Here is an 18,543-nt window from a genome sequence, read left to right on the forward strand (position 1 = left end):
TCATGTTTGGGTGTAAAAGTGCTTCTCAGTCTTTTTAAGCAAAGATGGGTCATGGCTCATCACTTTGTACCAACTATCTTGAGACAATTGTCAAACAATTAAAAAATCACATTTCTCAATGCAAGATTGCAAAGCATTTATACCTTTCATCATCTTCCATACATAATATTGTCACAAGATTCAGGGAATCCAGAGAAATCTCAGTCTGTGTTGGGTAAGGCAGTAGACCTCTGTTGAATGTGTGTGAACTTTGAGCCCTCAGATGGCATTGCACAAGATACAATCATGCTAATCCGTTAAATACAGACACATGTGCTCAGGAGTAATTTGGAAAACCGTTTTCACTGAACACAGTCTGACGCTGCATCAAGAAATGCCACTTGAATCTCTGTTACGCAAGGACAAAGCTTTACATCAGTTCTATGAGATGCCGGCAAGTTCTCTGGGCCTGAGCTCATCTCAGATGGTCTAGAAGACAGTGGGAATGTGTGCTGTGGTCAGATGAGTCCATGTTTCAGCATGTTTTTGAAAAAAAATTGACAGAGTTCTCAGTCCCAAAGACGAAAGGGACCAACCAGACTTTCACCAGCGACAGGTGCAAAAGCAAACATCTGTGCTGGTATTGAGGTGCATCATTCAACAGAGGTCTACTGCCTTACCCAACACAGAATGAGATTTCTCTGGATTCCCTGAATCTTGTGACAATATTATGTATGGAAGATGATGAAAGGTATAAATGCTTTGCAATCTTGCATTGAGAAATGTGATGTTTACTGCAGTCCAGATATGTCTCTTATGGAAAATGTATGACCCATCGTGAAAAGGAGAATCAGGCAACGATGACCACAGACTGTTGAGCGGCTGTCTTGTATCAGACAAGATTGGGCAAATATTCCACTACCGAAACTCCAACAATTAGTATCCTCAACTCCCAAATGATTAAAAAGTGCAAGTAAAAGGAAAGGTGAAGTGACACAGTGGTAAACATGCCTATGTCCCAACTTTTTTGGGGTGTGTTGGGGAAAATTTGTTCATATTTACAAAATACAATTATGTTGGTCAGTGAAAACATTGGAAAACTTTTCTTTGTACTTTTGTCAGTAAAAAAAAAGGTTAAAAAGAATGAACAAATCACAGATTCTTGATTTTATTGCATTTTACAAAATGTCCCAACTTTTTCTGATTTGGGGTTGTAGCCTACGTTGAATATCACCAGATGACTTAATGCGTCAATTGTCGGCACTACATTTGTTTTCTCTCCTAGTCCGTACTCATATACTTTATTTTAATATAATATATAGCCAAATGTCCAATAAAGCTGTTCTCATTTAAATATTTTCTGTCAGACAACAGAACGAGTATACAGGTCCTTCTCAAAAAATTAGCATATTGTGATAAAGTTCATTATTTTCCATAATGTAATGATAAAAATTAAACTTTCATATATTTTAGGTTCATTGCAAACCAACTGAAATATTTCAGGTCTTTTATTGTTTTAATACTGATGATTTTGGCATACAGCTCATGAAAACCCAAAATTCCTGTCTCAAAAAATTAGCATATTTCATCCGACCAATAAAAGAAGTGTTTTTAATACAAAAAAAGTCAACCTTCAAATAATTATGTTCAGTTATGCACTCAATACTTGGTCGGGAATCCTTTTGCAGAAATGACTGCTTCAATGCGGCGTGGCATGGAGGCAATCAGCCTGTGGGACTGCTGAGGTGTTATGGAGGCCCAGGATGCTTCGATAGCGGCCTTAAACTCATCCAGAGTGTTGGGTCTTGTGTCTCTCAACTTTCTCTTCACAATATCCCACAGATTCTCTATGGGGTTCAGGTCAGGAGAGTTGGCAGGCCAATTGATCACATTAATACCATGGTCAGTAAACCATTTACCAGTGGTTTTGGCACTGTGAGCAGGTGCCAGGTCGTGCTGAAAAATGAAATCTTCATCTCCATAAAGCTTTTCAGCAGATGGAAGCATGAAGTGCTCCAAAATCACTTGATAGCTAGCTGCATTGACCCTGCCCTTGATAAAACACATTGGACCAACACCAGCAGCTGACATGGCACCCCAGACCATCACTGACAGTGGGTACTTGACACTGGACTTCAGGCATTTTGGCATTTCCTTCTCCCCAGTCTTCCTCCAGACTCTGGCACCTTGATTTCCGAATGACATGCAAAATTTGCTTTCATCCGAAAAAAGTACTTTGGACCACTGAGCAACAGTCCAGTGCTGCTTCTCTGTAGCCCAGGTCAGGCGCTTCTGCCGCTGTTTCTGGTTCACAAGTGGCTTGACCTGGGGAATGCGGTACCTTTAGCCCATTTCCTGCACACGCCTGTGCACGGTGGCTCTGGATGTTTCTACTCCAGACTCAGTCCACTGCTTCCGCAGGTCCCCCAAGGTCTGGAATCGGTCCTTCTCCACAATCTTCCTCAGGGTCCAGTCACCTCTTCTCGTTGTGCAGCGTTTTTTGCCACACTTTTTCCTTCCCACAGACTTCCCACCGAGGTGCCTTGATACAGCACTCTGGGAACAGCCTATTTGTTCAGAAATTTCTTTCTGTGTCTTACACTCTTGCTTGAGGGTGTCAATGATGGCCTTCTGGACAGCAGTCAGGTCGGCAGTCTTACCCATGATTGCGGTTTTGAGTAATGAAACAGGCTGGGAGTTTTTAAAAGCCTCAGGAATCTTTTGCAGGTTTTTAGAGTTAATTAGTTGATTCAGATGATTAGGTTTTACCCTTTTCATGATTTGCTAATTTTTTGAGATAGGAATTTTGGGTTTTCATGAGCTGAATGCCAAAATCATCAGTATTAAAACAATAAAAGACCTGAAATATTTCAGTTGGTGTGCAATGAATCTAAAATATACACTGTAAAAAATGATCGTGATTTTAACGGTAAAAGACTGTAAAAATGCTACAGTGCAAAACTGTTAATTGGTTAACAGAAAGTTTCCTTACTATATACGGTAAATAATTGTGATAGATCTAACGGTACATTTAATGTAATTTTACTGTAAAATACCGTTAAATTTACAGTTTTTGAAAGGGAAAAGAGCAACTCATTGTATAATTTACAGTGAAAAACCGTAAATTGACATTCCCACAATTCCCTGCGTGACACTTCACATTTTATGTATTTTTATTGAAATAACCATGTTTCTTCTTAGTTTTCTTAGTTCATTTCTAATCAGTTATGTACATTAGGGTTTTATGTCACATTTAATGTTGTTAAATTAATGTTTATTGCATTTTTATAATTTCATGTGTGTTACCGTGATGGTGTTTAATGTTTGTGTGAATGAAACTGTGCAGCTTCTATATAATAGTATTAACTTTCTTGTGGAAGATTGCTTGTGATAGGCTTTGATTTATCACGTGACTTTCATCACTGCTGTGGTGATTGTTGGTTGTCAGTGTATTACAATGATACAAAACAGATATTAATACTTCAATGGGTTGGTAAATTAACATTAAATCAGATTATGAAATACGTTTTATTACTGTAAATTTTACGTTAAGTCTGTAAAACCAATAACGTTGATACTGTATTTTTGACGGTAAAGTTCTGGTAACCACAGCTGCCAGTTTTATTCCGTAAAAACAACGGGATTTTTTTTACAGTGTATGAAAGTTTAATTTTTATCATTACATTATGGAAAATAATGAACTTTATCACAATATGCTAATTTTTTGAGAAGGACCTGTACTAAATGTCAACCAGCAGCCCAAAAATTCTCTAGTCAATAGTTTGCGGCAAAAGGTATGTAAAGTCACTAATCTAGCGACAAAGTTGCTAAATTGGCAACACGGCTGGTGACGTATACAGCACCTCTCCAATCATTTAGTCTGTTGTTTAAACGCCACCCCTGCAAGCTTGCCTTCCTGTGTCTCCACTTGTGAATGCAATGGCCACATATCAATATCCAATCAACAATCGATGCATTTTTGATCATTTTTGTTTTCATTCTTGATAGTCTGTTACACACAAATGTAAGTCACAACATGGAAGAAATCCCTGCTACTTTTGTTTAATCGCAGCTTTAAAAGTACAATATGTAAGAATTTTGCAGTAAAATATCCAAAAACCACTTGGCCAATGTTATATATTTTGTTTAGTTGATTACTTACAATATCCCAAATATTTCCAACTATTTGTAAATCGTGAGAAAATTGCGATTTCAACCAAGGAAACGGGGCGTGTGAGCAGGGGTGAGTCGCTGCCAGTCAATGACGTCATATCCGGATTACCCTAGATTACCGCCAGATGATCTGTATGTTATTCTAATGTTGATCTAGCTTAGTTAGTCTCATACAGCCAACAAACAACCTAACTAGCAACATTCAACACACTCAAATGCAGTTTAGTGTGATAGTGTATCTGTTAGAGCAAGTGAAACAGTGCTGCGTTACCTCAAGTTTAATTCGTCTAATAAACTGACCTGTGTGAGTATTAATTCAGCACTTGCGTGTAGTTCGGTAGAATAAAATGTCCTTATTCCTTTATATCCGCGGGACTCGCGTTGCGTGTGGCGCTGGTATACGTCTAGCAATCAGCGCCGTGCTTCACACCACAGTCATGTTAAAAACATCAATGTAGTCACTCATCTATAAAAGATCCATCAGCTTGACGACAAGATCCATAATTCAGCTTAATGTGGAATATACGTCATCAATATACACTTTTGTTATTGTAAGAGGTTAGCGACCCCTGGCGGCGAAAAATCCTGCATATTGTACCTTTAAAGTCAAACACATTTCACCTTCTCATCCAATGAATTCCCGGAAGTTAAAATCAAGCCCCACCCTAAATATTTCCAGCTTTAAATATCCTGTTCCTCTCAGAAATGTCACATTAGAGATGTAAAATGAATTTCGAATGCATTTCATGTTGACTTAACACTAAAAGATTGGCTGTGGTGCGAGTAATTACGCTCAGCTAAATTATTTTGATTTAATGGCAAATTCTCACATTATGCAATTTGATGGCCAATTACACAGTGTTCCCTCAGGAGAAAACCAGAAAACAATTAGCCATGAGACTTTAAGTGAACATCTTGACATCGCGTTCAGGATTAGCACTATAAAATATCAGTTGGTGTCAGCATATCTGAAGAAAAGAACATACATTACATTTTTGATGCCAAGCACTGTTGATATGTAGCACAACATTTCAAACAAAATAATCGATGCAGATGTTTAGATGTGATTGAGAGCCAACAGACATTGTGTTTTCTGAGTTCTGTTCACTTTATTTGTGGAATAAACTTTACACCTCTGTGCTTTTGATATCTAACTCTTTAATCTTCTACCAGGAGCCGTTTCATCCAAAACCCTTGCCGAAAATGAGCAAGTGCCTGACCAAGTACTAAATTTACCACTTCACACCGTTTTATGAAGCTGGAGAGGGGAAGACAGAACCAAAACAAACGTAAAAATAAAAAGGCTTGTAAACAGAGTAACAAATATATTTTTCATCACAGTCAAGTGCAAATTTGCTGTCCACCTGTTTTGTACTCATTTTAATTTAGAATTGTATCTTTCAGTGGTAGTAAAAAATAATTACACTATTATTGCCTGTCTCATTGCTGCTTATGAATTTTAAATAAACATTAACAAAGCATCAAAACAAATTAGAGAAACAGCTCACTGGACATAGCCGTGTTCGACGCCTGAACTACTGTATAAAAATAGCTAACTAGTGTTTAAAGGTTACACTTTATTACCAAGTCAAATGAAAAAAATAAGTTGAAGTGACTAATAACTGCTGTAAAACTCAATGACAGTGGTAAACGCCCTCAATTCGCTTTAAAATGCTATAGAAACGCTTCATTTTCCCATGGGAGAAAACATAAAAATACCTATAACGGTATCCATGCATATCTGTGATCAAATTCCAAGTCGGCCCTCTCACACGTGCGCACACACACACACACACACACACACACACGCACAGCAGTCACTCACTCACTCACTACCGCACTAGTCCAGCCTTAGATTTTTGCAAAGAACATGCCTGAATGTTTTTTGTTTTGTTTTGTTTGTTTGTTTATCATTCTTTTTTCTAATGTGCACATTTGGTGCAGCACATTTGATCATTAATACTCTGTAAATATCATCTTTTTTTCATCAATGTCAAGAAAGAAAACAGGACAAACTAAACAGAGGTAAATTAAGTTTCATGCAAAAGTATGTGAGAGTAGCATGATGGCGGCTCCATTCTCTGCCATGGTAACTACTATACAACAACATGCATGTTTGGGTAGGATTGCTCAGAAATCTCTCTTTTTTTTGTGGGGTTTTGAAGATGCATGTGATCTAAAGAGGTATGATACAAATACTGATACATATACAGTACACCACCTCCTCTATATCGGCCATCATTTTTTGTAATAGCATTTTTCCCTGCAAAGATGATTCCCACCTTTTGTAATCTCTCCTGCAACTGTATTACGCAGTGGATGTATATAGGCATAATTCCTTTGTTGAAACATTGCATATCTTTAAAAGTAAAAGGCCTTCTGTGCCACTATGACTGCTGATTTATCATTGTAAAATGCGTCGGATTGAGTTTGTCCTTTCAATCTCCCCCAAACAAGCGCGTACGATCAGTCTGCGTGAATAGTCCGGGGTCCTCCGATGTACAACAGGGTCACAAAAAAGCACGTCAGCTCATGCGAGTCTGCGTCGAACTGTCGATTTGGAATGAAGCAGATATGTTACGAGATGCACTTTGTCTTTTCTGTTTCCTAGGAGAAGCGCTCTTTCCCCCATCACTTGCTTTCTGTTGTGCAGTAGGGGATGCTTGTGTGCTTGTGGCGGTTATAAGGAGGAGATCTTCACTGTCTCGTGGGTGAAGGAACAGCGAGAGTTGCGTAAGATTCCGGGAATGGCAGGAGAGGGCGGCAGACTCTCGTCGGGGGTGTTAGCAGGAGGGGTGGGTATACTGATGATAGCCGCTGTGAAATCCCTATCCTCACAGTTGAGCTTCAGGTCTTCTGTCCGGGCGTTCAGACTGGAGCGGCTGATCGGACACATACGTTCACAAACGTTCGCATGGACAGAAAAAAAGTTATAGTTTAGATGGGATTATCACTGGAATTGTTACAGAAGTTATTGTTTTTGTTGGAGTCACAAACATAAATGTAGAATACAGTAAAAGAAGCTTTATTTATCAGTGTGTAAAATATATATATATAGCTTCTTTTGCTGTATTCTACATTTATTTTGAATATTGCCATCTTCATTATTAGGCTATATAAATGATCTATTATGACACTAAACATTTAGTAAAAATGAGGAATCTTATGACATCTTAAGAAAAATGTCATCTAAATTTAAAACGAATAAAAATGAAAATCAAAAGAGTCATTCTCGTTACTGTAATTAATAAATAAATATAAAATAAAAATATTCTTTATAGTTATTAAAACATATTTATGGATTATACTGTATATACGCACATACTAACCATTATTTATAATTATTATAAATACACTTATGAAGTAAATATATAATTGTTGATTCAAATAATTAAAATCATAATAATTATAAAAAACATTACATAAAATCATAATAATTATAAAATGACATTACATATAAATACTATATCATCATTTTACATATTTCAGTTTAGGTTATGTTGTTTTATAATTATTTGTAATTAATAATAATTATACTGTATATTACGTTACATATAAATACTATATCATTATTTTACACATTTCAGTTTAGGTTAAGTAATATACAGTATAATTATTAATATTTAAAAATGATTGAAATAATAATAATAATAAAACAACAACAACATAACCGAACCTGAAATAAGAAAAATAATGATATAGTATTTATATTTATAAAGTATTCATTTGATTATTTACTGTTTTTGGAAGAAGCGTCTTATGACCACAAAGGCTGCATTTATATATATATATATATATATATATATATATATATATATATATATATATATATATATATATATAATACAATAAAAACAGTAATATTGTCAAATATATTACAATTTAATATAATATATAAAATATAAATTTATAAATTTAAGTATTTTGTAACATTACAAATGTATTTACTGTATTTTATGTCTCAATTTAAAGCATCCTTGCTGGAAAAAAGTAATTCTTACAAAAAGAAATACAACTTTTTTATTTATTTGTATAGCGTTTTTTTTTATTTATAATAATATCATTTCAAAGCAGCTTTACAAAAAATGCGCGTCTACCTTACAAATGAAAAAATACATTTGTGTATGTCTGTATGTATGTATGCATGTATGTATGCATATATATATATATATATATATATATATATATATATATATATATATATATATATATATATATTACACATACATACCAGTATACATGCTATATATATATATATATATAAATATATAAAAAAAATAATGATGAACTACTGATACAATAATAATGATATATTTGTAATGGTCCTAAAAAGTTTATTTATGCTAAATAAAGTAGATCTTAGTTTATTTGAGTCCTTTTCACAATACAAATTTCATAATACTATTTACATGTGAAAATGACATCATCATGTCTGTCTGAGGTCATACCTTTGGTGTCCAACAGAGGTTTTGTGCACTTGTAGAGTGTCCAGCTCCTGCACGCTGCCCCGGCTGACGGATACGGTGGAGTTGGCGAGGCGGATGGCTCTTCTCTTAGCTCTGCGGGGGCAGCAGGACGTCGACAACCCCTGCTGGCTGGAGATGGAAGTGCTGCGGCTCGTACGGTAACCCACAGACTCAGTCATACACATCTCACTGAACGTCAGCTCGTCTGTGAACTCATGGTTCTGTTGGAAAACAGGAGGAAATGCTTAATGAAACCTTCTGGATTATGCACTTTGATCGAGAAATGTATGATTATTTGTATCCAGTAAAAGGCTGAGCGGAGCAGCTGTACTCACGGTTGTCTTTTCCAGACAATGTAGCAGGTGATGATGTTGGTGCTCAAAGGAAGATCTGTTCTTCAGACACAGAGCACTATCATTGTCTCGAAACTGAGAGATAAAAACACCACAAAAGATTATTTAGGGCGATCCATTAAAACCATGTCTTCAGATACTAGCTACTCACCCTAAAACATCTATCTTAAGCGGACACAGATCTATTTAAAGAGACCACAACTATTTACAGCCTTCAGAGGTTGATAGCATCATCAAGACTTCAGGTTTATTTTTGTTAAAGAACAAAACATTTTGTTCACTGTCATCTCCAATGTACTATGGCTTCATACGTTTAATAAAAATATATGTTTTTACCCTTTTCTTGTGCAAAAAACAAAACAAAAAACAATATCAGTTCAACTTCATTATAGTTGATTCTTACTGATTTGGAAAGAAGTCTCTCATCCAAAGTACAATAAATCCAGTAATATTGTGAAATATTATAATTTAAAATAACATGTATTCTGTTTTAATATATTTCACAATGTCATTAATTGATAATATAAAGATAAACAGAAGTTTTTCCTGTTTTTATTGCTCTTAGGGCATGAAAAACAAGATTTAAAAAAAAATTCAGATGTCTACTTGAGTGGACAGTATGAGTTTTTGTTTTTAACAAAAGAGATACTTATTTATATTACTTATAGTTATTAGGGCCCGAGCACCGATGGTGTGAGGGCCCTATTGGAATTCCTCTGTTTATTTGCAATTGAGTTTGTTCCTGTTCCACAGAGAAGATGCAGAACTTCATACATTTGTGTCTTTGATGAGAACATGAGGATGTGACGGAAACAACCGGTGAATGTAAAACTCTGTAGAAACCCATCAGACTATATAGAACGATAACGCATTACCAGCAACATGCATTATGTAATCGGATTTTTTTAAATTAAGACATTGCAAGCAACATTACATAATCGCATTAAATTTTGATGTAACGGCAAATTACATTCAATAACAAAAATTACGTTTTTCACGAACAACAGTCAGATATAGTATGCATTGTAGCTGAAATATAGCTTGTGATGCATGATGTCCAATTTAGTGGGTAGATGATTAATCAGAATTTCCTTCCAATCTAAAATCTACTTGGAAAATGTAACAATAATATGAAGATGTAAACCTTTAAAATGTAAAAATGTAAAAATGTAACCTGTAAGAGGCTCCAAAGAGAGTAAGAGAGTAAGAGAGACCAAACTGGGATTTCTGACTGGCCGTCGGCCATCTTGGTTTGGAGGGAAAATAAATCCACATACAACAGCTTGCACCAACCATGCCTTTGAAACCCATGCATAAACAAGAAAATGGCCTTTTGAAAACTGTACAAATGATATATACGTAAATTGTTTATATTTTTCTATAATTGTGGTAAAAAATATTAAGAATTAAGGAAAAATATTATAGATAAAATATGTACATGGATGTTAGCTAAATAGGATTCAAAACAGTCTGCAATAAATACCATGTTATGTGACTGGCTTGCTGGGAGATTCCAATTTTCTTCCTGCCAAACTTGTTGCTATGATACAGAGCTGCTGTTCTTTGTAGTTTTAATCCATAAAGGGTTTATCTAACTGCTATAAACATTGCATTGTAATGTAGTTGCAGTGGGTTAAAGCCTTCATTTCCCTTATGTCACCTGTGATTTGACCTTACTTTACCACGCAACTACCTTCCAAGACAGACCGATGTCCTTGATGCCATTCACACGTATCCGGTAACCTTTATAACCTCTCGTTGTAAAACGATCACACGCAAGGATGTCTTGTCCTGAAAAACAAGTCTCTCAAGAAACATCGGTCTCAGCGTGTCCCTTTTATGCTTCCCCGATACCATCTAGCCCCCGAGTCAAGGTGGTTTATCGCCATCTAGAAGTAGCCCATCAGAAGACTTTAAAAGCAGCCGATCTTATCGAGGAACGAGAGGACGGGCTGTTCAGAGAGGCTGTGACAGAGCAAGGACTGCCCCGTCAGCCCAAACCAAGGATGGCTGAAGGAGTCGGGGCAGATAAGATCATCAATAATCGGACCTAAGCACAATTAGGTTTGTTTTTGCAAAACGAAAAGCCTTAAGTAGAATGAAATGACGCAGCTATACCGCCAGAAACATCTGAGAAAGTTTGATCACGTCGGACTTGATTGGGAGCAAAAAGCAATTCCACTTCTCAGATGGAAAAACCAAAACGTCTTAATCCTTTCTAGCCCTACAGAACGGAGACAACGACTAACACAGCACAAAGCATTTCACTCCCATACAATTCAAAACAGGAACAACATTTAAAAATTCCCCAAAGCAGCTCATTAGTGTGTGAACTAATTCTACAGAGCGGTTTCAATAAAGGATCCACTACGTTATCTGGACACAAAAGCAAAAGCCGAATGTCATACATCCTTCAGAGCGACGCAAAATGAGAAAATTAAAGAATCTCAATTTATCTTAGTGTGTATTTGACCGGGGAACCCAAAGTGAATTTTTCTACCAGCCAATCACAGATACGCAAGCAACAAATCCCAAATAAATACATTTCAGTCAAATCCACGGGCTGCAACGCTCTCTTTCGGAACACTCCATCAGGAAAGAGAGCAGAGGAAGCTCAGAGGGTATTAAACCATCAATCACTGACAATTCCATTGTTAAAAAAGCGCTGATAGGGACGTCACATTAACAACACAATTTTCTCAGTGGAGACAAGAGATACAGCCATTGGATGGCATAACTACCCACGATTAGCATCTACGCAGGCTGTACCGGTGGGAAAAAAAGAAGCCGGTTCTAAGAGCTCCAGGGTTAGAAAAGATCAATAAATCGGCTGAATGCAGTTCTTTTAATGGTGAAGATGATGCTGGAGTGTTCAGGGTGATTGCTAGGCTGTCCACTCTCAGAATAAAAAGGTAGGCTACAAAAGCTGTCACTGGGGCGTACCCTGTCAAAAGGTAGACTACAACTTTGTATATTATTTACCAGTGTATATTATTACCACATAAAAGGTACCCTATTACTAGTAAAAACTTTTGTACCATTTTTTCTGAGACTGATTATAAGTGGTTGCTTACCGGTTCAAGTTAAATGTAGCAGGATTAATTAATTACAAGATTAAGTTGAATACTTACACGCTTAAAAATAAATTATTATTATTATTATTGAAAATATTGTTTTATATTTATTTACTAATGCAAGTACAATTAAGATTAATAATAAATTACAATTAGTATTATATAAAATACACTATCTTATTTAGTGCTGCTCACTAAGGCAATCATAATTAGGATTAATCATAATTATTATTATTACAAAAAAATGTATTCGGGATAAAAACAGATTCGATAAATTGGATTAATTAATCAGCACATCATTTCATTAATAAGATTACAAAAGTTGAATAGCTTGACAGCCCTAAAAACTATTATAGAAAAACACAATATTATACATTTAGTGGTGCTTACTAAAGCAAGCAAAATTATGATTAACAATATCAACAACAATAATGTTTAATAAAATGTAATTATTATTAGTAAGCACCACTAAATATACAGTAGTACTACATTGTATATACATTTTGTTTATTTAAAAAAATAAATCAGATTGTTATTTTTGAACATTTAAGCTAACACATGAACAGGTAGATCATACATAAATCACAAAGTGGAGCACTTGAACACTTCCTAATGACCTTTCGTCGAAGGTCAAGACTGAATAACAGTGTGCAGAGACAAAAGAAAGACCTAAGTAGAAATTCAAAGCCAGAATAGACTGAAGAGTTGAAAAAGCCTTTGTCTGGTTTATAAATAGCATTGCAGGTCTGTTAGTAATGGGTCTATAGATCCATGCTGAAAAAAATACCCCCTCGCTCGGGGATTGTAAATATTGGATTATTGTGGGTTTCACAACCTGAGAAGATTCCGGAGAACTCTACCTGCCGCATTAGTTAAGACACGGATCTCTCTCTCTCTCTCTCTCTCTCTCTCTCTCTCTCTCTCTCTCCCTCTCTCTGTGTGTGAGTGTGGAGCGTGTCTTTCTGAGTGAGTTTTTTTTCTCTCTCTTTTTTTCTTATGTTTTTTTTTTTGGGTCGCGTGGGGTTTTTCCCCTTGCGTGGCCATGGCGGACTCACGAGTTGGTGTTCTAAAGAATATCACGTGGCGTCACGGTGTTAAAAATATGAATCAAAATGGATGCTTCAACTAAATTCTTTTTTAGGTTAGAAAAAAAAGAATGGTCAAAGTAGAACTTATTCATGCTTTACGATCGGAATCAGGAATTCTTTTGACAGATCTTTCGGATATTCGCCAGAGGGCAGTTGGATTTTATGAGAATTTATATAAGTTGCTGTAGAGCTAGAAAACTTCTTTGAAAACTTACCTCAGGTGCCTGAATGCCTCAACACTGGAATTTCTGACACTCTAAGTATGAGTGAGCTACAGAAGGCACTTCAAGGGATGGTGTCTGGAAAAACACCAGGCATCGATGGTATACCAGTGGACTTTTACAAGTCTTTTTGGTCAACGATAGGAGAAGATCTCCTAGAAGTGTTGAATACCAGTCTGGCAAGGGGTAAACTGCCTCAAAGTTGCTGTGTTGACCCTCTTACCGAAAAAAGGAGATCTTGGAGACAAAGTGTTGGCATCCAGTTTCTTTGCTCTACAGCGACTACAAGGTTTTATCGAAGGTCTTCGCTAATAGACTGGCTAATGTAATGTGCTAATGTAATGTAATGCAGTGTTATTCATCCTGATCAAACCTAGTGTTCCCTAGTGGACCTTTTTTGGGATAAGCTGCATTGGGTCCCGCAAAGTGTTTAATTTCTGATACATCTGCAAAGTAGAATAGGGTGTATCACCAAGTATCACATGTTCCTGGATCAACATCTTTGTTGATCCTGGAACAACTTTCAGATCAACCAATCAGATTTGAGGGACAAGTTTACAGTTTATGTCAAGTTGAGGCTTAGAACCAGGGTAAGGTGCTTCAACATCAGTGTTATTCACCTATTATTTTCCTCTGATTTTAGGGAAAAGTTATGGGTAGGGTTAGGTTTAGGGGTAGGGATAGGGTAAGGACTAAATTTTGGGACAGGAAGGTTGTTCCAGGATCAACAAATAATGTTGATCCAGAATCATGTCTTACTGGGCAAAATCACGGTGACCGGTAGAATAGCTGCTTTTAGATTACAATTTGTGCAAGGACTTTTAACTGTTTCAGATGTTTTTAACTGGAATGCTGTAGCAAGATTGATTTTGAATAGGATGGGTAATTTTAATTTGGGCAGGACAAATTTTTTTTGATACATCCACTAAAATTACGTTTTCCTACGTTACCTGTTTTTTATAAGAATGTTTTTAAAGTGTGGAATCTTTTTACTTTTCAAAAAGTGGAAGACTCAAAATCTCTTTACTGGCTATAGAAGAACCTTTAATCCATGGGAAGCGTTTGGACAATTTTTTCCTTCCCGGACTAAACAAAGCACTTATTGGAGACTTTCTGAGGAGAGATTATTTCTTGTTTTTGATCTCTGGAGAGACAGTAAGAAATATGTTTGAACAAAAATTATGAACATTTGGCCACATTGTTTCATTGTGATTTGTCATGTCACCAATCACAATGAAACAATAGTCATGTCACCAATCACCAATCACATTTTTTCATTGAGATTGGTGACATGACTATTGGCTATTTTTGCATTTAACATGAGCCTAAATGAGATTTGTGAGTAAGAATAACGTGTTATAAATAATAAATAAGTCATAATTAGTCAAGTTAAATTTACTTTAAATTAAAATTGAATCTAATAAATTAAAAAAATATATTATTTATCATTTATTTATTCAGAGCCCCTAAAGGGACATGGCGATGGAAAATGTATCTTAATGCATTTACTTGCTCTCGAAAATGCTTTGTGTTTCCCCAAGAAACAAGTGCATGTGCAAGTGAAGGCAAAATGTCTTGGGGAATGCAAAGTTAAACACTAACTGTGTTTAAGTCATTGTAATGCACAGCCTTGAGTGGCTTATATAGCATTCTTGTAACTTAAACAGTCGCTTTGGATATTTATTTATTTTATTTTTTGCTTTTTTTTTATTTCCCTGCTCAGGAAAACGTATCCAGGTTTTGATTTGCATATTGTCTGTTCTGTAGAAGGAAAGTGTTCTGACAGTTTTGGTCTGTTGATTCTGTAAACATGTACAGGATATAAGTGCAGAACATCAACACCACTTTACAAACAAATATTGCTTTAATTTACGCCACCTGCAGATCGGTCTCCTGTGAAGGAATGGAACATGATGCGAATGTGATGCTCTCTCTCTCTCTCTCTCTCTCTCTCTCTCTCTCTCTCTGCATATAGTGAAGATGGATTTCAGCAGTGGGAAAAGGTGTGTTTGTGGAATAGAGCTTTCCTTTAATCCCTGCAGTAATGATCTGATAAACTGACAGGACACGAGGCTGCGGCAGATACGATTTCAAGACCATCACACCACAAAGCACTTCAAAAAATCATGCAAGCTGTAAATCCTGCTTAAAAGAAATAGTGGAACATAAAAGTAGTTATTTAGCTTAACTATCTGACAGAAGTGGTCAACATTCACTTTCATTTTATGAAAAGCAGCTAAAGAAATAAATTCATAAACATTTAGAACAGCATGATAGTGAGTAAATAATGCCAGAAATTTAATTTTTGGATGAATTACCCCTATAAACTTAAAAGTGATTATGAATAGCGATTTATGAATGCTATATAGCTATGATTCAATTCAATTCACTTTTATTTGTATAGCGCTTTTCACAATATATATTGTTTCAAAAAAGCTTTACAGAAAATGCATGTCTACATTACAATTTAGAGTGAATAATCATGAATATGATTATGATAATGAATAACTAAGTAGGTGATCCGGTACTTTTTAGGTTAAACTTGTTTTATCAGAGATTCTTGAAGCAACACCACTATTGTCAGTAGACTGTGCTCACTCAATGGCTGGCTGTCTAAGTGGTGTCAGCAAAATAATATAGAATTTATAGACAATTAGAAAAGATTTTGGGGCAGACCTAACCTGTTGAAGAGAGATGGTATTCATCCCTCCTGGGATAGTGCTGCTCTTCTCTCTAGTAACATGTCACATAGTCTTAGAGCTCAAACATGAATTGGGGCTCAGGTCAGGAAGCAGACAGACTGGCTAAACCAAGCGTCTCACAGCTGTGAGGTCAGATAAATCCCATCACATAGAGTCTCTTTCACCTAGATATCATCATATTGAGACTGTGTCTGTTCCCCGAATTAGGACATCTAAAAACTCCTAAACCCATGTAAGGGTAAAAATGTAATTGATATTAAACAAATAAAAAGCAGATATAATACGGATGAACAAATAAAGCTTGGGTTGCTGAATATTCCTTACTTCAAAAGCACTTGTTGTTAATGATATGATTACAGATTATAACCTAGATGTTCTGTGTTTGACAGAAACCTGGCTAAAACCAGACGATTACATTACTTTAAATGAGTCCAGCCCGCAAGATTACTGTTGTAACCATGAGCCTCATTTGAAAGGCAAAGGGGGAGGTGTTGCTGTTATTTAAAGCAATATCTACAGAATTACTGAGAAGTCTAGTTTTAAATATAATTCTTTTGAAGTGTTGGTGCTTAATGTAACACTATCTAGTGTAAATGATAAATCATGTTTGAGATTTGTGCTGGCTACTGTATACAGGCCACCAGGGCACCATACAGACTTTTTCAATGAATTTGCTGATTTTCTATCAGAGTTAGTACTGGCAAGATAAAGTCCTAATTGTTGGTGATTTTAATATACATGTAGATAACGAAAAAGATGCATTGGGATTGGCATTTAAAGACATTCTGAACTCTATTGGAATTAGACAACATGTGTCAGGAACTACTCATTGTCGTAATCATACTCTAGATGTACTATTATCGCATGGAATCAATGTTGATGCCATTGGAATTCTACAGCAGTGTGATGACATCACAGATCATTATCTAGTCTTGTGAATACTTCATTAATCAAGGCTGCAAAGACGACTCCGTATTAAAAATATGTTAGACCTATTACTTTTGCCACTAAAGATCGCTTTATTAATAATATTCCTGACCAGTTTTATCTCCTCAGCATCCCAGATAGCTTAGAAGAACTTGATATTGTGACAGAAACATTTGACTCTTCTCTTTTCCAGCACTTTAGACACAGTTGCTCCCCTGCGCTTTAAGAAGATTAAAGAAAATAGTCCAACACCTTGGTACAATGAGCACATACAGGCCCTTAAGAGAGCAGCCAGAAAAATTGAGCTTATTTTGAAGAAAACAAAACTAGAGGTTTTTTTTGCATTTCATGGAAAGAGAGCACAATTGCGTACAGAGAGGCCTTAAAAGCTGCTAGATCTGCTTATGTTCCCACCCTATTAGAAGAAAATAAGCAAAACCCTAGGTATTTATTTGAAACAGTGGCTAAATTAATGAAAAATTAAGGTTTCAACCTCAGGCGTTTCCAAGCAGCACAACAGTAATGACTTTATGAACTTCTTAACTTACAAGATTGATAATATCAGGGAGAAAATTATAACTATGCAACCGTCTAATACAGTATCAGAATACTACAGGAAATGTTTTATTAATTAATTACTATAGGAGAGGAAGAATTTTCTAAACTCGTTAAATCATCTAAATTGACAACATGTATGTTAGACCCTATACTGACTAAGCTATTGAAAGAGATGCTTCCAGAGGTCATTGATCCTCTTCTAAATATCATTAATTGCTCTCATCAGAGTCACAAATGATTTGCTCTTATCATCCGATCGTGATTGTATCTCTCTATTAGAGTTACTCGATCTTAGTGCTGCATTTGATTCCATTGACCACAACATTCTTTTAAATAGACTTCAAAATTATGTTGGCATTAGTGGAATTGCACTAATTCCACTAATGACCGTTATAATCATAACCGTTATAATGACCGTTATAATGACCAGTAAATGAAGAGATGTCTTATCGATCAAGTTCAGTATGGCGTACCACAAGGCTCAGTACTAGGACCATTGCTGTTCACTCTGTAAATGCTACCCCTAGGAGATATCATTAGGAAGCATGGCATTAGTTTTCACTGTTATGCTGATGATACTCAGCTCTAGATTTCTTCACGCCCTAACGAAACTTACCAATTCACAAATTTAAGGAATGCATAGCTGATATAAAAAACTGGATGACTGGTAATTTCCTACTACTTAATACTGAAAAAACAGAGATTCTAATTATTGGACAAAAAACGTCCTCACGTAATAACCTAGAATACTGTCTAACACTTGATGGCTGCTCTGTCAAGCCTTTGTAGTCTGTTAGGAACCTGGGTGTGCTCTTTGATAGCAATCTTTCATTTGAAAGTCACGTGTCTAGTATCTGTAATTCCGCATTTTTCCATCTTAAAAATATATATAAATTAAGTCATATGCTCTCAAGGACAAATGCAGAACAATTAGTTCATGCGTTCATGACATCAAGGCTAGATTATTGTAATGCTATTATGGGTGCTGCACGCTTAATAAAC

The 18,543-nt window shown here is 35.9% G+C and overlaps 1 protein-coding gene across 2 annotated transcripts in view; it reads right to left on the reverse strand.

The window, feature by feature from the left end:
* Positions 1-5,241: 5,241 nt before the first annotated feature.
* Positions 5,242-18,543, reverse strand: part of kcnd1 (potassium voltage-gated channel, Shal-related subfamily, member 1) — a 70,731-nt gene continuing 57,429 nt past the window's right edge. For both annotated transcript variants that reach the window (XM_077223116.1, XM_077223115.1), the window contains 3 exons: positions 8,954-9,046; positions 8,601-8,839; positions 5,242-7,034 (listed from right to left, as the gene is read on the reverse strand). In XM_077223116.1, coding sequence (XP_077079231.1) covers positions 6,833-7,034; positions 8,601-8,839; positions 8,954-9,046 — 534 coding nt within the window. In that variant the 3' untranslated portion in view covers positions 5,242-6,832. The remainder of the gene's footprint in view (positions 7,035-8,600; positions 8,840-8,953; positions 9,047-18,543) is intronic.

The sequence above is a fragment of the Siphateles boraxobius genome, unplaced genomic scaffold, assembly GCF_051911475.1.
Source record: "Siphateles boraxobius isolate OS27281-9 unplaced genomic scaffold, OSU_SipBor_1 9, whole genome shotgun sequence".
NCBI lineage: Eukaryota > Metazoa > Chordata > Actinopteri > Cypriniformes > Leuciscidae > Siphateles > Siphateles boraxobius.